At 49.0% G+C, this 24021-nt stretch overlaps 1 protein-coding gene across 2 annotated transcripts; it reads right to left on the reverse strand.

Annotated features, from left to right (window-relative positions):
- Positions 1 to 15639: 15639 nt before the first annotated feature.
- CALM1 (calmodulin 1) lies at positions 15640 to 23741 on the reverse strand. 2 transcript variants are annotated; one of them, XM_026515459.4, is made up of 6 exons: positions 23490 to 23741; positions 20641 to 20671; positions 19539 to 19682; positions 17289 to 17395; positions 16755 to 16890; positions 15640 to 16574 (listed from the first exon to the last, which is right to left on the reverse strand). In XM_026515459.4, exons 1-6 carry the CDS (start codon positions 23490 to 23492, stop codon positions 16546 to 16548), a joined length of 450 nt encoding a protein of 149 aa, XP_026371244.1. In that variant the 5' UTR covers positions 23493 to 23741; the 3' UTR covers positions 15640 to 16545. The 2 variants fall into 2 exon arrangements, with proteins under 2 accessions (XP_026371244.1, XP_057174617.1); XM_057318634.1 differs by having other exon boundaries at positions 15640 to 16890; positions 23490 to 23689.
- Between the last annotated feature and the right edge of the window lie 280 nt (positions 23742 to 24021).

Here is a 24021-nt window from a genome sequence, read left to right on the forward strand (position 1 = left end):
CCTTCAGCGAAACCTCTGGGGTTTCACGTGGTCAGGATGAGGCTGGCCTGCTTCTGGAATCCACAACCACGTGGGAGGCAGCCTGCTCGATCCACGATGGAAGAACGTTGGCCATGCCATGAGGGCACAAGGGCCACCCTCAGCTCAGCAGAGCCGAAGAGAAATGCACACACATCCCTGGGGTCCCTCAGTAAAATTCAGATCTGTCTCTCATCAGAGGGACGAGCAAGAGAGCACAGTGGGGTGGCATCATAAGACCTGGGTTTAATGGCCCAGGGCTGCTAGTGCAGGGACGTGTGACCCTGGACAAGTCACCGAGGCTGTGAGCCTTAAGGTCCTGTTCTGAAAGTGAGTGACAATCTCCAACCTCGCAGGGCTATTGTGAAGACCACATGAGGAAAGGAGTAGGAAACGATCATTTCGTCTCCTTCCTGAACAGGGCAGGGCCGCAGCCTGGGGACAGGCACCCACAGGCACAAGTGTCTTGCTGGATTGCTTCTATGGGATAAGAATAGGTTCTAGGAAAGCTACCAAGCTAAGCCAAGGGCTGATACTTGGAATTCATGGAGCACCTGCGAAGCCAAGGGTACTTCCTGGAGACCAGAGGAGAAACCTTGGGCAGTCGGGGCAACACACAGGAGGAGGCTTCCAAGGAAGGCTTCCTGGAAGAGGAGGAAGTGCCTTGGAAGAGAAGTAGATACTTGGCCAAGTAGTACTTAGCAATTAATAGAGATTTAATCTGCCTATGTGTCTAAGTACGATTTAGATAGTGCTGAGTGCTTTGATTATACAAAGTGCTACATACTTAGTACTTAGATAAGTAGGGCAGGCTCTCCAGGTAGGGAGAGTGTTATGAGCAGCCTGGAGGGCGGATTGCCTGCAATGTGTTTGGAAAGGCCCACTGGATCAGTGTGCTGAGTGGAGGAGTACAGAGCAGTGAGTGGGGAGGGGGGGTGGGGGGTGAAGAAAGAAGGAGAGAGAAACAGATGTCAAGGAGCCTTAATGCCAGGATGAGGGGTTGAGAGTCTGTACCAACTAGAACTTTTTTAGGAACAGATGATGGAAAAGCCAAGTCAAACCAGCTTAAGCACAAAAGGGAAAGTATCCGTTCATACAGTTGAACTGTCGGGGGGTTGGGGGAGATGGGCTTCAGGTAAATCTTAATCCAGGGTCTTCCTGGCTCAGCACCACTCTCCCACGGTTGGCTCCTTTCTCCAAATAGGTTTTCCCCTCCAGCCCATTTATGCTGTCAGGTTCAAGTCCAGAGGGGAAGATGGAAGTCTCTCTCACAGACCTTGAAGCCAGCATCTAATTACACGCCACTCGTCTGTCCCTCCACCTGTCCCTGTGGCCAGGTAGGTCTCTCCCCAGCACTGTAGGTCACCTCCCCACACTCATCCTGCCAGCAGTGGGGAATGACATAGCAAGGGACCCACCAGGGCTGCATCCCTCGGGCTAGCATGACACATGGGGAGGGGAGAACTATACTCACGGAAGTGGATCCAGCATTTAGGTAGTGGCTCCATGGCCTCCACAAAATAGAAAATTAGCTCAGTCCCCACTCCTCCACACCAACCCCACGCAATACTGGGGACGCCTCACTTCTCTTCAATACTGGATCCTCACTTCTCAGGTCCTGCAGAGAAGCGGGGGATGGGACAGGGTAGAGCTGGGATGACCTCCGAGCCCAGGAGGGAGCAGTGGTTCCTGGCCTTGCCTGGGACCCCAGAGGCCAGTGGGCTCCATCAGGCCCCCTCCCCCACCTTCGCATCTTCTCTTCCTTTTAATCCAGCAAAAAGCTTTTATCTTTGTTTTATCTGCAGTGGAGACGGAGGATTTAGATCTTTTGCATTTCAAATGTTTATTCGTGTTTTAATTTAAACCCCTAGAACTAATTCTGGGGACTCCGTGTGCCACGTGGCCCCCTGAGATCCTGAATCCTTTTCTCGTCCCCATCCCCTGTCTCATCAGACTAATGTGATACAATGGGATTTGTATGTGAGTGCATGTTTTTAAAAGGAAAAAAAAAACCAACAAAAGCGTTTTTGAGATATTAAACTGTTTTTTTAGTCTTTTAAATTTTGGATGGTTTCCATGGTAACTGGTAGGTTGGCTTCCTTGTTCTCTCCAATCTTCTAGAGAAGCCAAGGCAGCTCTCGGTAGCTTCTCAAGTAGATTTGGATCAAAGTCCCAGAGTCCAGGCGTGGGAAGGGGGAAGCTGCAGCCCCAGTGACAAGGAGCTGCCCCCTGGGATCCGGCCACCAGTTAGTAGGAGGGCTAGGGCCGGAACGAGTGCTCATGTTACCCCATTCCCCTTCCCACATCTCCCTAGGGCTTGGGTCTATCCCCTCAAGGTCCGAGAAGTCCACAGACATGCTGGAAGCCCAGGTCAATTCCCTGCAGGGTGCAGCAGGCATGGGAGCGGGGGTGGAGAACAGGGCTTTGGCCTGCCTGGGCCTTCCTCGTCCCCACCTTCGGGGAGCCTGTCTGCATGCTTAGACACCCCCCCATGCTTAGACACCACCACCACCACCACCACCACTGCCTGGGCTCAAGCAGGGCTATCTTGGGCTCTTCCTCCTGGGAGCCGGGACAGTCACCTTCACTGTGTCCCTGGGCTCAGCTGGTTCTCCAGCCTTAGCCCTCAGAGCCCCCAGGAGAGCCTGGGCAATGACTGTGATCAGAAGTCTGGCTGTCCAGCGGAGCCTGTTCTGGGGGTGAACCCCCCCCGCTTGTTCACCATTTCCCAGCCCGAGTCCCGTGAGTCCCTGTTACTGGCATTTCTGCTTTCCCCTCATCTTCTAGACCAGTGCTTGTCGACTGTTGGTCGTGACGCACAGGGTTGTGAAGCCAGCCAGGGTCCCCACAGGAGACGGAGGGCCCCCTCAGATAGGGGGACTGGGACTGTTCGCTGGTGTGCACAGGGTTAAGGAAAGCCGGGCGGGATGCTGAAGCGCCCCAGGGCCAGAGACAGCACCAGCCCCCAGGCCCAGCTGATAAGGTGCCCGAGCTGCAGACTGTCCACAAAGCCATGTCCCTCTGCCAAGCATCCCAGGCCCCGGGCCACAGCCTCTGCTGACTCATCGCCCAGCCAGGACCCGCGCCCCTCCGCCCTCAGTCTCTGTGGTGCCTGCGTCTGGCTAACCCCAACCAGAAGCCCAGGGCAAGGGGGCCGTTCACGCAGTGGGGATGGGTCAGCCTCGACCCGGGCGCCAGGCCTGGGTAGAGAAGGGCACAAATGAGTCTGGGGGTAAGTGGGGAACAGCCAGCACAACAGGCTCCCTGACTCCGCCCGGCAAACCCCTCCCGTTGTGTGCGGGGCTGTCTGGCTGTCCGTGAACTTCTCCCAGGTGTCAGAATCAGGATGCCCCCGCCCCGAGGCCTTGCCACCTCCAGGGCTAGCACCGGCTCATCTTGAGCGAGCGTGGCCGGTGCCTCACGCAGGGTGGGTGCCCGGTGCGTGCACTCCAGGAGAGCTGAGGACGGCGGCCTCGGGATTCCAAGGCCTCCTGAAGGAGCGAGGCCTTGCCTAGCCGCCCCTCCTCTGCTGGCCCTTGCGAGCTCCTGCCCTACAGGTCCCCTCCATTCCAGGCACAGCCGTGGCCTTCTTTTCTGTCTCCTTCAACCTGCACTGGCTAGAAGGCTGGTTCTGAGCTGGCCTCCACGACGGGAAGGCCATGGACAGACCCGTGTTGCCTCCATGGGCTCTCAGCCTGGGGCACAGGGAGGAGGCAGGGTGGGCGTAAGGTGGGCATGGGGAGCGTTGAGTTCTAACCCAGCTAAGGCCACACACACCCCACCAGGGAGTTCCTTACAGGAACCTCAGTATGTATGTCACCTGGCCAGTCAGGGGACACGTTCTCCCACCAGAAGCTGGAGAGCAGGCCACAGGATGGGGAGTCCTGAGGGGAGCTGGTCCAAGGCAGGCCTTTAGGATGGTCATGGGGCAGGGCTCAAGGAGAAAGCAGGCTGGTCAGGCCATTTTGCCTGAGGGGGCCCTCCCTGCCCAGGAGGTAACCAGGGCTCCCAGGCAGGGAATCATCCTCTGTGACTTGCTGGGGTACAAGGTGGTGGCTGGGCTATCAGAAGGCCTGGGTTCTGCCCTGCTCTCACTACCTTCTCCCTGTGTGACTTTGGTTGGTTCTCCTCCAATGTTTGGGACCTAATTCTTCACCTGGTAAATGAAGAGCCTGGACCAGTTATCCCAGAGTTATCCCAGCTCCGAAAGGTAGGAAAACCAGACCCGGCCCATCCCACAGGCCTCTCTCCAAGGAGGACTCTGGAGAAACCCCATATGGGGTGGGTTTTTCTCCCTGCAAACGTGTTTGGCAGAGGGGAGAAGTGGGGTGGAACTGAGGCCACTTGCCCGGACACCCAGGCCAGGAAGCCTGCAGGCCCGCCCAGAGCAGGTGAGAGTTCAGGATGTGAGTGGGTTTTTCCCTGAAGCCTCTCAGGCCAGAGCCGAGGGAAATATCAGCAAGCTGGCAGCGTGCCGCCTGAGTCAGTCCAGCACTGGCCTCATTCGAGGAAAACGAACTGCTGGAGGTCAGGAAGTCTGGGGTTGGGCAAGGTGCACGCACGGGTGCGAAAATGTGTGCCCTGTGTGTGCCCGTGGGTGAGCCAGTGTTCACAGCTGGGCAATACTGACGTTCATCCGATACACACCTGAGAAGTACCGTCATGGCCTTCACAGTCCTAAAATACTTTAGAACACCCTAACCTGCTGGTGAAAATTAAAAAAAAAAAAAAAAAACCACTGGCCCAAACACCCAGGTGCCTCCTTGTTGCCTCAGTCCCTCCCTGGCTCCCCGGCACAGATGAGCCTCCGACTGAAGGGTTACCTCCCAGCCCTGCTCCAGCGAAGGACACTGTTCCAGCTGGTGGAGGGAGAAGAAGGCCCTACCTGTTCCATATCTTGATTGTTGCCCTGAGTGTGTGTGCGTGGCTGTAAGAAGGGTTGTATCTGCAAACTCTGCGAGTGAGTTGGTCTCACAGAGAGACTGCCCCTCCCCTTTCCACAGCAGTTGGATATAAGATGTCCCTTCTCCTTATTTTAGAGGAAGATATCTGAAGTTTGGGGCCAGAGAACCCAGTTCCCAGCCCAGCTTGGCTCAAATAGTGGCCCGTCTATATAGTGGAGTATTATTCAGCCATAAAAAGGAACAAAGCACGGATACCTGCGACCAGATAGATGAAACTTTAAAACATTACCCTGATGAGAGAAGCCAGACACGATAGGTCCCAAACATACCACTTACCTGAAAGATCCTGAATCAATAAATTAGAATGGATTAGTGGTTGCCAGGGGCTGGAGGAAGAGGGAATGGGAAGTGATTGCTTCACGGGGACAGGGTTTTGTAGAGTCTTATAGAGGATGGCCAGGGAAGGATTCTTGAAGAGGAAACATCAAAGCTGAGACCCAAAGGCTGAGAAGGAGCCAGTCACCCTACAGTGAAGGGGCAAGCATTGTGGCCAGAGGTCAATGAGGTTACTCAGGGGCCAATGATGCTGTCTGGAGGGTCCAAGATGGCCTCACACATCAAGCACCCTGGTAGGGGCAGCAGCAGGAAGGCTTGGCCCAGCAGCTACATGTGGCCTCTCCAGCATGAAGATCTCAGGGCTTCCAGAATGTTCCAAGGACAGAATTGGAAAAACCCAGTTTCTTAAGGCATGAACCCAGAAACTAGCACTTCCTTTCTACTGTATTCCATTGATCAAAGTAGTCACAGTGCCCACTTAGATTCAAGGGGGTGAGACAAAGACCTCATCACTCAGAGGGAGGAACGGCACAATTTGACAGACATTCCCTACTGGTAGATGTATTTTTAATTACTCATTAGATTTCTTTAATGGTTATAGTTTGTTTTAAATGTTCTACTTCTTCCTCAGTCAGTTCTCTTCTCTAAGAAATTGTCCCTTTTACTTAGGTTTTCATATTTACTGGCATCAAAGTTTTATAGGATGCTTTTAAAAAAACTCTCTGGTTTATTTGTGGCTATGTCTCCCTTTGTGTTCCTAATATTTTTTTCATCAGCCCTGCCTGAGATTTCTAGTAACATTTTTTTTACTTGAAATGCCAGAAAATTAACTTCGATTTTAAAACTATAATAATTACACATTATAGTAATGGTGAAATAACATGGAAGAAAGTCAACGAAACAGAAGAGGATACATCATCTGCAATATGAGAAACTTCCAGGATGACATTATCTTTCTGTAATGTTCTCTCTACTCTACTTCCTTGATTTAGGAGAAAAAAAAATTGTGGTAAGATATGCATAACATGAAGTTACCATTTGAACCATCTTTAAGTGTAAATTTCAGGGGCATTCAGTACATTCACGTTGCTTTGCAACCATCACCCCCATCCGTCTCCAAAGAACTTTCTTATCCTGCAAAACTGAAACTTCACCCACTTCGCAAGGATTCCCCCTCCCCCCTCCCTGGCATCCACCTAGAAATTCTACCTTCTCTATGAATTTGATTACTCTAGGGACCCTCTGTTAGTGGAATCCTATAGTATTTGTCCTTTTGTGACTGGCTTCTCTCACTTAGCACGATGTCCTCAAGGTTCATTTCTGTTTTCGCATGTGTCACCGCTTCCTTCCTTTTCAAGACTGAGTAATATTCCATTGTGTGTATACACCACATTTTGTCTACCCACTCCCCACTGAGGGACATTTCCACCTTTTAGCTGTTGTCAATAATGCTGCTATGGACATGAGTGTACAGATATCTATCTGAGTCCCTGCTTTCGATTCTTTCGGGTATATACCCAGAAGTGGGATTGCGAGATCATAGGGTAATTATATTTTTAATTTTTTACACCCTGCCATACCTTTTCTAATAATCTTTTCAAAGAGCCAGCTGTATGTCTATGTTGATCTTCTTTTTGGTATCTTTGTTTTGTGTTTCATTTTGTATTTTGTACCTGTGGTTATCTTTGATACTTTCCTTGTGCTCTTTTTGGGCTTATTCTATTCTTTTTCTAACTTAAGTTGGATATTTACCTTATTTCTTCTGGACTTTGCTCCTTTTCAATTATAGTTATTTTAATGCGATGCATTTCTATCCTGTATCCTACAGTTTTGAGATGTAGAATTTTGTTTTCATTCATTCCTAAACATTCTCTAGATCGTCATTACGATTTCTTTTTAAACCCATGCATTATTAGAAACGGACTTTAATTTTCAAAACAAATGGGTATTTTTAAAGTTGTGTTTTTTAGGGGCGCCTGGGTGGCTCAGTCGATTAAGCGTCTGCCTTCAGCTCAGGTCACAATTTCAGGGTCCTGGAAAGGAGCCCCACATCAGGCTCCCTGCTCAGCAGGAAGCCTGCTTCTCCCTCTCCCTCTGCCTGCGGCTCCCTCTGCTTTTTCTGTCTCTCACTCTGTGTCAAATAAGTAAACAAAAATCTTTAAAAATAAAAAAAAATAAAGTTGTGTTTTTAAAATTTTTTTATCCACTGCATTGTTATGAGATAACATGGTCAATATGAAATATTTTTAAATGTTTGTTGAGATATACTTTATGATGTAATTTATAATCAATCTTAATTCTCTAATATCTTCTTTAATAATTTTATTGTTAGCATTCTTATTTTATATTTGTATTTATAATTATATGGTATAAAAGTTAATCATTTAGTAATATTATTAAGAACTAATTAGTATTTATAATCTGAAATCTCTACGTGCTGGATAAAATGTTCCACATAATTGCGAGATCAAACTTGGGAATTGTGTAGTTCAAATGTATTATTGTCTGCTTGATTTCCTAATTACTGGAAGAAGGCTATTAAAATCTCTGTGATGACGGAGTTGTTATTCTTGTTGTCGATTTTTGTTTTATACGTTGTTCTGCTTTGTCTGCCTCAGTTCCTATGTATTCAAGCTGGAATGTTTATTCACCGGCACGCTGTTTGGCAGTTGTAGTTACTAATGTTTCTTCGAAAAGCCCGATGAATCTTCTCCAAAGGTAGAGACTGAGCTCTGAAGATTGTAGGCATCAAACCTGAGAACGAATAATTAGACTACAACCCTCTCACTCTTTCCCTTTTTTTTTTTTTTTTAAGATTTTATTTATTTATTTGACAGAGATAGAGACAGCCAGCGAGAGAGGGAACACAAGCAGGGGGAGTGGGAGAGGAAGAAGCAGGCTCACAGCAGAGGAGCCTGATGTGGGGCTCGATCCCATAACGCTGGGATCATTCCCCGAGCCGAAGGCAGAGGCTTAACGACTGAGCCACCCAGGCACCCCATCTCACTTTTTCCCTTAATTGGCTGGCTCTCCCAGGAAGAAACGGCGAGAAAAAAAGAAAAAGAAAAAAAAAAGCGTGTTCTGAATTCCTCCCTGGTTACAGGTGGGCCGCCTGAACGGGAAGGCCCAGCAGTCAAATGCGAGGCTGAGTTAAAGGATTTGCCCTGTTTGAGCAGCTGCATCCAGGCCCCGCATTTCCTTCCAGAACCCTTCAAAAAAGATCAACTTGCTTGAGATTCAGCCAACCACTGGGTCATTGCCTACTTCTGGGGCTTGGGGAGGGGTCTCTGACCTGGAGTAGGAATCAGGGCTTGGGAGCCCCGTCGAATGACATGTTCCAGGCGAAGGTGGAGTTTGGCAGAGAAGAGGGAAGGCAGGATGTGACCGGGTGGCTTTACTTTCCATGGTGTTAGACAAGTTTGGGCTAGGTCCAGCCGTACTAGAGAGAAGGGCATTTCTCAAGGGTTCGTCAGAATTCCCATAGAACCACAGGGGTCCCAGAAGAGAAGGAGCAGGAAGAGGCAGGCCTCTGCCAGGATGGAAGGTAATGGGATGTTCCCAGAGAACAAAGAGAGGGCCTCACCACTGACCTCTCCTGCCCATGGTCAACATTCTCTCTTAAGATTGACCTTTAACAAGAACGGGTCCGCCATCATTCTCCGGAGAAGACCCAGCCTGTAAGTGCCCAAAGATGCTACAGACCTTCCCATGTGGGCGCACCAAGGGAGAACACCAGCAGAAGCTTTTAGGCCTGGCCCCGCTGAAGGTCCAGTAGTCCTGCCCATGAGCTCCGGGAAGCAGATACCAGAAGACTAGACACTGGCAGCTCTCACCAGGACTTCCAAAGGGATGAGGAGTCGATGCCTCAACGGAAGGTCTGTGTGCTTTTAACAAAGAGAGGAAGTGGCAATTCCCAAGAGCTGGCATGAGCTGGATCCAGTGAAGGAAACTGTAAACCTGGCCTCATTTTCTCCGGTGGTAACGGAGTTCACGACACACAGAAGAAGAGAGCACGTAAGCACCTTCCATGGGGTAGCCACGTGCTAGAGGATTTCCGTCATCTCATTCACTCTTACAACCACCTTGAGGACACTGAGGCACAGAGCTGTCACCTGCCAACTCGTGCCGCTTGGGAAAGCAAGATTTGAGTGCAGAAATCTGTTTGAATCCAGAATCTGGGCAAATTTTACTATATTGTGTTGATTAGGACACAGTGTTAAGAGCAGTCTTAAAACAACAACAAAACAAGTACATATTAAGCCTGAAGATTTAAGGAGGGATGTGTGGAAGCGGAGAAGACGAAAGGTCTGCAGGGTGGAAACAGGATGAGACGCGGGCGTTAGCTCCACAGGCTGACGCGGAACCGATGGGCAGAAGCTAAGAAGAAGAGCGCAGCCTGTTAAGAATGTTCTCACACTTAGAACTGCGCAAAAGAGGGGCGCCTGGGTGGCACGGCGGTTAAGCGTCTGCCTTCGGCTCAGGGCGTGATCCCGGCGTTATGGGATCGAGCCCCACATCAGGCTCCTCCGCTAGGAGCCTGCTTCTTCCTCTCCCACTCCCCCTGCTTGTGTTCCCTCTCTCGCTGGCTGTCTCTGTCTCTGTCAAATAAATAAATAAATTCTTTAAAAAAAAAAAAGAACTGCGCAAAAGAGGATGTGCCAAATGGCCTTTATTAGGGGATTGGTTAACGAAGGTAGGCCGTACTGATATAGACAGCTCCTAAAAATTATATTCAAGAATTTAAGTATATGGCGGAATGTCCAGTGTAACAAGTGAAAAAGAGAAAAAAATTATGACTACATGATTCCATTTATATGAAATGTCCAGAATAGGTAAATCCGAAGACACATGAAGTGGACTGATGGTTGCCACGGGTAGGGGAAAGGGAGAACAGGAAGTGACTGCTAATGGGTGCTTTTTGGGGTGATGAAAATGCTCTAAAATTCAATATCGATGGCCACACAATCTTGTGAATGTATTAAAAACCATTATTAAAAGGGTGAATTTTATGGAACATGAATTGTATCTCAAGAAAAAAGCATGAGGAACAAAAAGATGATAGTATGTATGTGTAAAGAGTACAGAATGTGTAATTGTATATAATAAACAATATTATGCTTAATTTTTTAAAACCGTACCTACAGATCCCAATTTTGTGAATTATATCTCTGCATCCATATGGTGAGAAAAAATTCTGGAAGGAAATACTAAGAGTTAACTATGTTTTACAGGTAATGAGTGATTTGATATTACAGATTTTATATAATAAACACTTCTTTTAGAATCAGAAACATACTTTTGTAAAAAGGGGACTGGGCGCCTGTTCAGGTAACAAGCTCCTTGTCATAGTAAGTATTCCCAAAAATTTGAGAGTCACCAGATATGGATATTTGCACTGAGCGTTTGACCTACAATGTATGATCTAGTCCTTTTTTCTTTTTTTTTTTTTCCCCCATAGGCTCCACACCCAGCATGGAGCCCAGTGTGGGGCTTGAACTCAACAACCCTGAGATCAAGACCTGAGCTGAGATCAAGAGTCAGATGCTTAACTGACTGTGCCACTAGTCCTTTTACCTGAAGTATTATTTTATAATTAGTTTCTCATTTATTTTCTATTTTCTTTTTATAATCCATTATCTCAAATTTTGCCTCTGGTACCGATCTCTGTGGAGGGAAAAGAAAATTATTTTCCTATAAAACACAGTAATTAAAAAAGAAAGTCACAACTTGAAGGGTATACTAATACCCAACAACGGGAAGGAAATTAGTTTAAAAGTAAACCGTCCGTGTTTATAGGCTGCCATGATAGCAAGATGATGTCACAAAATTTAAGAAATTGTCTTGCTCGTGGAAGAAGCTCCAGATTTCTCCCTTTCCTCTTTGTGAAAGTGAAAATAAAACTTTAAAATGAGACATTTCAAGTACTATCTGCGTGTGTAAATACACTCGCTCCAAAGGTTGCTGACACCCGGGCAGAGCATAATTCTTATGAGGAAAGCGGCCACCGTTTTTTTAGACCCACGTTCAGGGATTGTCAATGGGAGAGGCGGGCCGGCGGGCTCCTCTGCCCTCATCTGCTCTCCCGCGGGGTTCTGGAGCATGGGCTAACTCCTCCCACTTCCCTGGCAGAGGGTTGAGGGCAGTGGGAGAGAAGCTCCAAGCTATAAAAAACTTTCAAGTTTTATTTCCTTCTAAGGCATCCTGAGTCACTGGGTGCTCCAGCCCCCAGTGCCCAGGGAAGTTCAGCTCCAATCGGAAATGTGTGTGTGTGTGTGTGTGTTTCCTGAACCAAAGCTGCTGAAAATCCAGATGACGTTGCCACTTGGACTGAATCTCTTGAAGGCAGAGTGGGAGCTTCCTATTTCCGTCCTGGGAGGAGGATGGAAGTCACTTAATGATCAGTTTCTCTGACCCACGTTCCAATATGACATCACAGTCTAACAGCAAGCGTACCCTCCACTCCACCCCCAGCGCAGAGCTGCTGACACTTTAAAAATCTCATGTCACCTCAAAGCATACAGCACGCCCACTATTTTTCCTCCCACCCTTTAGGCTGCAATTTTTTTTTTTAGGTTTTATTTTTCATTTATTTGAGAGAGAGCACGCGAGGGGGAGAGAGAGAGAGATTGAGAGCATGAGCAGGGAGAGGGGCAGAGGGAGAGAGAGAAGCAGACTCCCTGATGAGCAAGGAGCTGATGCAGGGCTGGATCCCAGGACCCCGGAATCACAAGGGCTGGATCCCAGGATCCCCGGATTACGACCGAGCTGAGGGCAAACGCTTAACCAACTGAGCCACCCAGGCGTCCCAGCCTGCAATTTCAATTTGAACAAGTGATGCCAAGCTGGGTTGGTCAGAATCCCAGAAAGCCATTTCGTCCAATAATCTTATTTTAACCGCGGAGGAAACTGAGGCCCAGGGAAGCAAAGTGCCTGCCCATAGCTACAGAGGGATAAAACCAAAACTAAGACCCAGGCCAAAAATGTCAGGGCAGAGGGTTCTGTCCCCACGGCAGTATCCACATCCTTAATTCAGCTCCTGTATACAGGAGGGGCTGAACGCTCCCTGGAAGTGGGGCTCCAGCCTTCTGACCAAAGCAGCGGCTCTCCCTGTCATCTTCCCCCTTCTTTTTGGCCCTCTCGCTGCTTTTGCATAGAAATAAACAGGCAAGGCAACCTGGAAAAGATCCTTCTGGAAACAGAGGTGGCCTTTCCTGCTCCAGAACTTTGTCTAGGATCAGGGTCTGGAATAGGACTGATGAAGGGGAAGGTTTCAACTCCAGGGCTGTAAAGTTACATCCCATCCCTTCTCCTCGGCTGCCCCGCTCTTGCCATCAGCAGAGGTATGTGCTTATGTAATTTAAAATTCCCATCCAATTTTTAAAGTGCATTCACGCAATTCCTAAAGACACTTGGGATTAACACTGAGGTTAAAGGGCAATGAATCTTTTTATAGTGTGCGTTTTCCCGCATCAAGTGAGCACGGATACAGGAATAGGCCACGAGATCGTGTTCAAATGTCAGCTATTAACAGCTGAGCCGAAAACTAGAGCAAAGCTGTCGTGGGATGTGTCCGTGGTGCTTCTGGCCTCTCCTGCTCACCTACTGTCCTAGAGCCTGGGTGGAATTACATCTGGGGGCAGGTGTACCTTGTTCATGAAGCAGAAGGGGCTGGAGGCTATACGAGCTAAAAACCTACACAGTTCGCAGTTAGAGATGAAAGGCTGCAGAAATGTTTATTGAATACAGTGCCAGGTTTATAAATAAAACTTATTTACAATTTCCATAGAGTTGGTCCCCCATCAGAGAGGTGGTTAAATCTCCAAACAGTTTATCTCAAGATTTACAGAAACGTTCAAGTACATCTCCTTTCCAAATGGCCACGGTGAAGGGTAACTTCTGTTATCAGAACTCCCGCCATCTTTGCTACAGACGTGTCGAAGGAACATTAGAAGAGCTGGAGAAAGAACACACACTCCACCCATGCCGATACCTTCTTACTCCGAGGGATACGGACAGCAAAGGGTTTCTGTCTCCTACAAGACAACTTCGGGGGATTGAAAAAAAAAAAAGGAAGGTACTAACTGCCAGCTGAAGGGGATAGGTTAAGACACATTCGTGGAATCTCGTCACTGCCGAAAGGATAGTGTATTTCAGATATACAATAATTAATTCAGATGTTGAAAATAATTGAACAAAAGAGCAGACTTTTGACCAAATTTACATTCTTTGTTTAGGAAGAAATTCCCAGTATGCTGAGGGGCTAGTAATATGTTGCTACTCCAACGGGCCACAGCGGCACTAGGGAGGCCTACTGGACGGCCACTCGTCACAACACAGGTTACAGGTACAGTCAGACATGCATTTATAAAGAGAATATAAAAATATGTACAGTAGCTCATTTTCGATGTAAGTTGCCGAAAGACACCAATTAGAGTGTGCAAAAATTCATTTGTCTAAAAATCAGAAAAAGCCTTCCTTGGCAACAGTGCGTCAAAAGCCCATCTGAAACTTCAAGATGCATTTGCCTTGCCCAACACCTACCCCCAACAGATGGAGAACAAAACTATGAAAGTTTGCCAAGTACTCAGCAGTTTCTTATGGCAAGTCTCAGGCTCAAGCGGGATGCCAGTTAAACTAGTCACTTTATATATATATAAATATATGTATATATTTATAGAGCAGTTAGAAGTACGGGGCAAGAGTGTACAGGGAGGTGCTAACCAACTTTAAGGGTATGGACCCAACACCCAGCTATTTCCTCTCACGAACACATGCAGCCTGCAAACACCCCGCCTGGGCTGGTCTTCCCCTCAAAAGCCAGAGGCGAAAGGCTCCCACGGACGGGGCTGCCCTCTGCACCGAGCAGGGACTCAGCACACCCTGGGGGAAAGGCTTCGCCTCCTGTACAGGATGCGGGCCATGTGAAGAATCCGGTTTCAAAAGCAGTCTTTTTGGAAGGACTGTGGGACCACTGCAATGGAGCCCACCCAGCTTCTAGAAAAAGACTTGACAGAAGAGTTAAGACAGAAGGCAAAGTTTTAAAAAACAAGTTAAATGACCCCCAACTCTCTTTGAAACTACCAAGAAGCCAACGGTCACAGGCCTGAGATGGGTCAACACTTGGCCTCCTTGCAAGAAACATCCAGGAGCCCTCGGTCCTCCCTCTCTCACCTGAAGACCCTCCGAGGTGTTCTCAGGTGTTCCGTCCAGATTCGGGGAATTGTGAAAGTCCCCTCCAGCTCCGTGTCTCTCCTACAACCACCCAGTCTAAGGACCAACGGCAGGAGATGGGCGGGCTCCTCTCCACTGCTCTGACCTATCCCTCTGGCAGGAAATTGAACAAGCTGCAAAATGCCAGAAAGACAGGGAGTAGGAGAGGGAGAAGCCAAGGGTCTCTGTAAATCAGCCCTGAATGCACCCATTTGGCTGCCAAGAGCTTCTTGCCGCCTCGCCAGCAGCCTGCCGCGGGTCCCTGGCAAATGAAAACCTCTCACAGAAACACTCAAAAAACCCAACCCTTCTTCCTGGTGCGATACAAAACGCACATCCAGCCTGCATTTCAGAACGAGTTCTGCCCTAGATGCGGTATTTCTTTAAAGGGGTTTTTAAAGCACACCAATCCCACTGCAAAGACCAGTACCGGCATCTCCGTTTTGGTTACAGGTTTATAATTAGACACAAAATCCCCTCCAGGCTGGAGTTCTGCTTTCAAGCTGGGGGCTAGCATTAGTTCTACTTGGGAGGGGGGCGGGGAGAGCGGGGAGGGGGGGTGGGAAGAGCGGGGAGGGGGGGGTAGCAAAGTCAACTTTGAGGGGCAAAAAACAGGAAAAGGAGGCTAAGGGAAGTATCATCATAAATTAGAAATCATGACTCAAAGGTGACCGGTAGTGTCTTTCAGGCATAAAGACTGGCTTAGAAGGGACTACTGCTTCCACCACACGGCGAGGATTGAATTACAGACAGACACACTCAATCATGTCTCTTGCACAGATGGTCTCAAGTAGTTACGTAAAACAGGTAATCAGCAGCACGACTGAGAAGAACCCCTAAGTACATGCTTGAGAAAAAGTGGTTTTTTTCCTTAAGAAGAGCGCCACTGCCTGAATAATCATTAAGTTACCAGGGTTCACTCCCCCCCCACCCCCCCACCCCAGTGAAAATACAAGTAGACCTACAGGGCCATAGATAGGATGAAGCCAGTGCTGTCTGCCCGGTTCGAGGCAAGGTCTCAGGCTGAGGTTGGTGCTGGGATGTCAGGAGGGAGGGAGGGCGGGAGGGTGACGAGCCCAAGGCTGGGCTGCGGGCTTTTAAAGGTACTGACCTCTCCTCCGACTGCCTTGTCCCCGTTGAGATCTCAGCTTTACAAAGCATTTAACACCACTTTAAGTTAATGGTCTTTTTTTATTGGAAAAAAAAAAAAAAAGACTAGCATTTACAACTTGGAATGGACGTAAATTATAATTTCTTGATCAGCAAATGTTGATGGTTGTGCTGAGGTCCACGGCCACAGCCTACTCTGCCGGCTCCAAGTCATGGATCAGGAGGTTTTAAAAACAGAGAGTCCAGAGATGCTCCCTTGGTAAAGGTTTCTTTTTTTTTTTTTTTGATTTGTGTGAATGGTGACAGCCTGACACCCATTTCGCTCTAGGACAACGCGGACAACGCTAAACCAACACACGCAGCATGCCACCGGGATGAGTGTCACCGTCACCGGGGGTGGAGGCACCCGGAAGTACAAGGGGGCCGTCCTGCGAAGTGGGGCTACAACTAGACAGTTTATCCTTCACCCATGCTTCTGCACAGCATCCTGAGGTAAACCAATTTAAAATGTTTGTTTTCAGTAAACCGGCTATGACAATTTATACTAACAAATTGAACTAGAACCCATCTGAAGAAGTTTTAAATTTGTTTTTTCATTTTTCGTTTTTAATACAAATGCCTGACTGTGCTCAATTGTCAAGCTGCATGCATGAAAAACTGGCCAGCCCAAACAGTGTATTAATCATGAGCAAATGGAACTGCAAGGAGTCCACTAGGCGCTTCCTTATCATTAAGGTAGTACAAGTATTTATATCGTAAAACTCATGTGTAGCTTGATCTTGAGGGGACAGGACCACCAACCAATACATGCAGATTGTGTGTGTGTGGACAGAAGGTACTTTTGACATTCAGTTTTGCTATATAGAAACAGAATGAGTAAATGAACTTTTTTTTTTTTTTGCAAGAGGTAAGTAAAAGATTCAATTTGATTCTTCTAGAAGGGGGGAAAGGAGTTGAAAGTAGACCTTCATTTTGCAGTCATCATCTGTACGAATTCTGAAAAGACAAATAATCATAACTTTTGGTTATCTTCAAAAGCAGCTTGAATGAACACAACATCTCTACTCTGCACAAGGAAAATAAATAAAATCAGTGTCTCGTGAAGCAGTTAACTTGTGCACAGATACTGAAGGGAAGACTATTACGAAGTAAGCTGAAGAGATGTAGTGTTTTTACCTTCATAGTTGACTTGCCCATCTCCATCAATATCTGCTTCTCTGATCATTTCATCTACTTCTTCATCTGTTAGTTTTTCTCCTAAGTTGGTCATGACATGACGGAGCTCTGCTGCACTGATGTAACCATTGCCATCCTGTAAACATCAAGCAGGTGCTACTGAGAGCAGTGGAGAGGGCTTCTGAGCGGTCTGACTTACTCGCGCCCTCGCCCGGCACTGCCAACGCTGCACATGGGGACAGGTGGCCCAGCTCCAGTGTCCCCCCCCCCCAACCCACCAAGTGCGAGCCCCCGGTGAACACCGAAAACGCAGGGGCTTGGCCGACGCCACCAAACTGAAAGCAGCAACCAAGAAACGTGGTTCAGAATTCCCCACCCTCAGCCAATTTAAGGCTGCCGCAGTTAAGTCGGCATATTACCAAGTCAGATCACCACAGAGGCCCAGGCAATTCGGTTTAAGCGTTCTAAGTATTTCAGCAACGGTAGCAAAGAAGCCGTCCATAAGGACCGTCTGCAACACAGCCGCAGGATTACCTTGTCAAAGACTCGGAATGCCTCGCGAATTTCTTCTTCACTGTCTGTATCTTTCATTTTTCTAGCCATCATGGTCAAAAATTCTGGGAAGTCAATGGTGCCATTACCTCAAATTAAAAAACAAAAGCTCCCATCAAATAAACGCTCCGGTGATGCCCCCCGGCCACGATAATCTCCGAAGCCCGTTAGAGAACGGTTAAGACTCACCCGGACAAACCGATCAGTTATTTTATGAGGTTAAACCATTTGTGAGTCTCAACTGTTCGAATACTTCGCAGGGCAGTTTCCCATGATTCCTGTCATTCCAACTAGTAATCAGGGTCCAGGACAGCACTTTATGATGCAAAGGAAACTGCACGTGTGGGTTCTTGACCGCTAACGGCGCTTGTGCAGTTCAAGAGCAGAAAGCCCACGGCACCCTTCCACTCCTGATGGAAGCACTCGAGACCGCCTCCCCACCCCCACCCCGAGTGAGGGGGAGCCCTCGGACCTACCACTACGCCTGGGCTCGTGATGCTGGTCAAGGCCCAGAACTGGCCCGCCAGTACAACGAAATGTTTTTACGGAAGAAAAGGATTACAGGAGGGGGAAAAAACCGACTTTCTTATGCCACAGACCATAAAGTATCACATACAGTCTTCTCCAGAAAGCGTTTCCGGGCCACGTTCTGATAAGTCACCTAATCATTTTTTCTCCAACTCAGGATCTTTGTTTCCCCATTAAGGGCAAGGCTCGGAAGTGTTTCCATAGCTCAGACCATTACCACTTAGGAAACTGGGTCAGGAGTCTCTTGTCTGGCCGGTATTCCAAATACCTTCCCCTCTAAAGTTAAGAGTTAAGCGAGCAGCCCCAAAAGACAAGCCAGCAGATCAACAGTGTAACTTGAATTAAACAGAAAAATTAAATTAGAAGAAAAAAAGCCTTAGGTTAAATTATTCATTTTCACCAGTACCTTTAAATCAAAATATTCATTCAGAAATCCCTTTGGCCTCCAAAATTTTAAAGCATTATGATATTCATGCAAAACAAAGTAAATTATTTGAAGTGCTATCTCGTAGCCATGCAAAGAAGACATCCTTAGGCATTACATTTATCCATTACTACAATCTGCAGCCTGAGACAACTTCTCCTTCCTTGTCCCATACAATCTAAGGGCCTAATACACTTTGCCAGTCCCGGAGCACCATTTCCCAGGGTTCACAGAAAACGGGAGGTGCCCCCCCCTGTTCCCAGATGGCCAATCAACTTAGCAGTCAAACAAGAGGGAATTATGAGCTACCCCTCTTCCAGAACAACATTAATATGGATGAAAACGCTTTTCAAAGTTGCTCGAATGGGCTGAAACCACTTGTCAAAGAGCTCACCCAAAACTCCTGCTTCTAACTGTATGTGACCAAAGTCAATTCTACTTTATCACATTATGATACCGTATGTATTTAAATGGGTACTATCTAGCCAATCATCTAGAAAATAAATAGTCTAGATCCAAACTGCTTATTCTTACCTCATTTTTAAAAAATTTACCATGTTCTACAATGTTATAGAGTACATGTATATACGCGGTTTCCAAAAAGACACGGTTTTTCGAGAGGGGAATGCTCAAAAAATGGTTTACTGAGAGAAATGACCAATAAAAGGTCTCCTGTCCAGTGTTCTAGTCCAGAGGAACTGGTGACTAATTGGTGACCCCGTTACAGGGGACACTGCTTGTGGCTTCTTGGTCTGCACTTTATTCATCTTCCCTGTTAGGTTCTATCATGTACTCCCTACAGTCATTGAGCACTCCATGTCCAAGCTTTACATGAGCCTCAAAATTCTCTGTAATAAACACATCTTCAGCTCATGCTGTCCTCAATTCTACATTAACGTCTAAGAGTGCTCTTCTCCCACTTCACCTCCCACTCCTCTTGGAGACAGTAAGCTTTTTGAAAAGGTCTATGGCTATTTATTTTTACTTCCCCAAAGGACTCAGTGCAGACTCATGGGCCAGTTGATAAAAAAGATTGAGCTGTAGGTCATGGCAAGTAGAAAAGAACAATACACCGATCTGATCCAGGAAATGTTCTAGACAGTGAGCACAGCCAAAGGCAGGCCCATAATCTTCTATTTGCATTGTCAACGGCCGTCAGACAACCACCGAAAGGATCGCTGCGCATTTGCTTTGCTCTGGGGACCTGAAAGACAATCTTGTGACATGTCCGAACTTGAATTACACAACACTGGCACTCATTCATAGGTCTCAGCCCTCACCGTCAGCATCCACCTCGTTGATCATATCCTGCAATTCGGCTTCTGTTGGGTTCTGACCCAGTGACCTCATGACAGTTCCAAGTTCCTTTGTTGTGATGGTGCCATCGCCATCTTTGTCAAATAGGGAGAAAGCTTCCTTGAACTCTGAAAACAAAAGTTTACCCTTTAGAATGAATGTCTTTACCCAACCCGGCCGCAGTGCGCACTTCCCTCGGGCTTGCCAAAGCAAACTGTCCAAGTCTGCAAATTATCAGAAACTGCCTAGTCGTTATCTCCTGAAATAAAGACCACAATAGTCCTAGTGGACCAGCCTTCATTTAGCAGTCCATGAAGCAAACACTGCTCCTGGTAACCGGTTCCATGAAACCATGGTATTCTCACATTTTTAAAGAAAATTAAGCTTAAACACAATTAAATTAGGTCCTCAATCCGATCTGACAAGTGAAGATTGGTCCACATGTTCCCTTAGGGCCCCTTCCTATTAAATTGCTACAGCCACAGGAAATGTTGCTTTCATAGCAACAGGAAGGGGTAACTAGAAATGTACATTCCCAAGTAACCAACGTGTTCTGTCTATATGGCACTTATGGCATTTCAAAGGCATCCCTGGTTTCCTAAAGAGAAATCATCTCCAAAAAGTCCTCCAAGGAATACTAAAAGCTAGAATCTAAACTAACTCCCTCTGCAACTGTTCTAGTAGTCCTAACCCTCATTTCCACCCATTCCCATGTATTTTCAAATAGCAAGCACAAGCCTTCACGGTGAATTACGAAGAGACCTCTGGCATAAGAATTCTCAACTCCATCTGGGAGCAGCAGGCACAGGGCACTCTCGTGACATGCAAAGCCATGACCACCAGGAAGCAGCCAAACAGTCCAGAATGAAACAAGGATTCCTAGCTCCACTTCCTTTCCCAATGCCTCTGAAACACTGGCAAGGAATTAACACCTGACCTAAATATTTCTGCTTATTGCTTCCATTTAAATAAGTTCTTAGAAAACTGCTCAAATTATGGGGGGGGGGGGGAAGGGTCAGAGAAGTCACCCGAATGGAGTCATGCCTGGTTCTGGCCTACTGGGACTCCCTGAGGTCATCAACTTACCAGCAATCTGTTCTTCAGTCAGCTGATCAGCCTACACAAAGAAAGAAGAGGTTATAACTCAGTGCACAAGCATTGATTGAGAGCAACAGAGTTCTCTCAATTATACTTTTGATATTGACCTTTCAAAAATCACTCTTTAAAAAAAAAAAAAAGCCAACCATCTGAAATTGTTAGCCCTTAAATGAGAACAACGAAAATAAAGGGAACAGTTTATGCTATTTTAAAAAACAAAGGAAGACAAAGAAGTGACAACATTTCACTTCAGGTTTTCTCTGCTGGGCCTGTGGCTGTGCGCTCTGAGGTCTAGAGGAAGGGTCAGTTCATAATTTGAAAAATGGCACCTCTAGTGGCAAAAGGCCACACCACATCGGATGCAGCGGCAAGCTCTGAGAAAGAAGAGCGCCACCTACTGTGCCAGGGACACTGCAGTCCCCCCCTTCCATCCGAGGATCCCAGCCTGTCGCTGCTGTCACCACAGCTAAGATCACGGCCAGGGGCAGGCTTTTAGCGCACCTTGCGCATTGCTGTGGGCGCTCCAAAATCTCCAAATAGGCGTTACATAACGGCATTGGGTTGGATTAACAGGCTTTCATATCTATTTTATGAGATACAATTAAGTGGAAAAAATAAATACACAGCAATGGGTTACCCAACCAACTTCATTTCCATGTAATAAATGCTTTCCACTTAAATTAGGCAGTTATTTATTAAAAGCCTACCATTCATAATGGCTGATGCCCTCAAATTATCTTTGATAAAGAAGCCAGAGAAAAATGCAACCATCCTACAACTGAGCTGTTACAAAACGGCAAACGTTAAGTACACACAAAAGTACATAATAATTATGAGACTATACCATGTCTTTTCTGGAAAAAGAGCAACTACTAACTTTGCTAGAGAATACCCACTCTACCAATTTTCAGTATGACAGAAGAGCTGCTCGTAATAAACACACTTGACTCAGGCGGTGATGGCCATGAAGGTAATTCGCACCTGTATTGTCTGGTCTCTGCAACACCGAACCTGTGACCTGTGCCTCCAGCCAGGGGACTTCGAGAATGCAAGGAGAGCTAGTATGTATTTTTATTTTAATGAAGGACGCCTAATGAAGCCACTTACAAAGTAAGTCCTAATAGAAAGCTAACCACGTTATGTTTACTCTCTTAAATGAAAACTTTCCCAATAGGTGCGGTGTTCCAATATACTGATTTGGGGAAAAACTTATTTTTCAAATTAGAATTGGGTCTTCCTTCCTTTCTACCCCAGTCACCGGAAGGCGGTTTTCTTTATATTGAACGAAGGAGACACGGTGATTTACGTAACGCCAAGACAACATCTGTCTTTGTACAACAGGAAGCCCTGCCACACCTCGCACGAGAAGCTGTCACCTTACCGGGGAGAACAGTCCCACCTCACCGCAAAACTCTCTTGGTTAGAGAGCTTTGCGAGAGCATCAACCTGCCTCGACAAAGAAATACCCGCCTCCAAATCGGGCAAGGGTGCTCTGAACCTGTCGGGAGCCATCTCCCCATCCCGCCAAGCCAGAAAGCGCTGTCGGTGATGTCAGCCCAGCCCGCCCAGAGAGGAAGGGGGCTGTAGAAAACACACCCAGCGAGGCGCACAAGCGCATCTGGCAATCTAGAGGCTGCAGAGAAAGCGGAAACGTGGAGGGCATCTCCCTGCGGACTGCAAAGTGGCGAGGGGCCAGGCAGGGGTGCGTGCCCCGAGAGCAGGCGGGGTGCGGAGAAACGAGGCAGCCCCAGGGCGGGGGCACCGCCCTTCCCTGGCCAGGACCACCCCCCACTCCCACCCCCGCTCCGGGACCGCGCCGCGAGAAGGGGCCAAGCCCGCCGCGCGCCTCCCACCCGCTTCTGCTCCCCCAGGCGGCGAGCCGCACCGCCGCCTCCTCCCAGAGCAGAAACTTTGCGTCTCTAATGGAAACCGAGCCGCGCGCCAGCTCCCTCCTCCCCCGCCCCCCCCGCCCCAATTAGCGCGAGCCGAGTGCCTCCCGCGGGAAGGGACCTCCCGGTGTACCGAGGATCACGCACGCCTTCACTGCCGCACTGGGTGGGGGGCTGCAGGGGTGCGAAACAAGGGGACACGATTCCCGGCCACACCGCAGGGCCCCGCCCGGGCGCAGGGCGGCCGGCCCGCCGCTTCCGCCCTCTCCGCCCCCCACCCCTCGCCTTCCTGCCCCCACCCCACCCTTCCCCGGCTCCTTCCTTCCCAGCCCACGCCCGCGCCGCGCCCCCCGGGAGGGAGGAGGGAGAACTGCTCAGCCAGGGCGCCCAGCGGGGTCGCCGGGTGGGGGAGGAGGTGGACGCTGACTGCGCCCCCCAAGCCCCGGCCGGAGCAATGTGCGCCACCAGCTAGGTCGGGCCCATTCATTCTCCGCAGCCCGCCCGACCCGCCGCCTCCGTGCCTAGGGTGGAGGGCGGGGGGGGGGGAATCGAGTGCCCGGCCCCGCCCGGCTCCCCCGCCCCCCGGGGCCCCGGCTCAGGCGCAGCGCTGCGGGAAGCCCGGGTGCGGCGCGTTGGATGCAGTGGTGCGGGGCTGGGGGAGGGGGTGGATGCGGAAGGCCCCGGTGCAGCTGCGGCCAGAGCCCCTGCCCGCGAACAGCCCACGGTCAAGTCCAGCTCCAAGAAGAACCAAAATTTAAATAAGAAACCCTGCCGAGAAAACCGAAATGCAAACCCAAAACGCGTCCTTCTTAACTACAGCTGCTGCGTAACTCCCGGAAAAGAGGAAACCCCCCCCACACCGAAAAAAGGGGGGGCGCTGAACTAAAAATTTGGTAAGAAATCATGAGCAGGCAGCTGCTACGCCGCCGTTTACCACTCCCGACCTACCATGGTGCGAGCGAAGGGAAGAAGAGCAGAGGGAGCGAGGGTGGCTGCACCAGCGCAGGGGCTGTGACGGCTGGGGTACCTCCGCTGCTGCTGCTGCTGCTAAGGCGCAATGTGCGCTCAGCGCTGTGCCGCTGCCGCCGCCCGACTGCGAGTAACGGCACCGCTCCCGCGACGCTCCCAGCACCACTGCCGAAGTGCGAGCCTGCGCCCCGCGGTATATATACGGCGCTCCGTATCCCTCCGCCACGGCCGCTGCCGGCTCGCTCGGAGCGGTGCTGGGAGGGCCGGGCCTCGCCCGGTTGGCCCCGCCCCCGGCGCGCCCCGCCTCCCGCCGCCCCGGCGCGCCCGCCGCTAGCCCAGCCTGGGGCCACAGGACGCGAAGCGTTCGGAGAGAGGCGGGAGGTCGTGGGGCCGGGGCAGAGGCAGGGGCAGGTGGGGCGAGGAATCCCCAGATACTCTCATCTGGGGCTGGAGTAGGGCAGAGTGCTTCCATAGCCCCGACCCGGGGCGGCCCTGGACGTGAGAAGCTGTC

This window comes from Ursus arctos, unplaced genomic scaffold, assembly GCF_023065955.2.
Source record: "Ursus arctos isolate Adak ecotype North America unplaced genomic scaffold, UrsArc2.0 scaffold_25, whole genome shotgun sequence".
In the NCBI taxonomy this organism is placed as follows: domain Eukaryota; kingdom Metazoa; phylum Chordata; class Mammalia; order Carnivora; family Ursidae; genus Ursus; species Ursus arctos.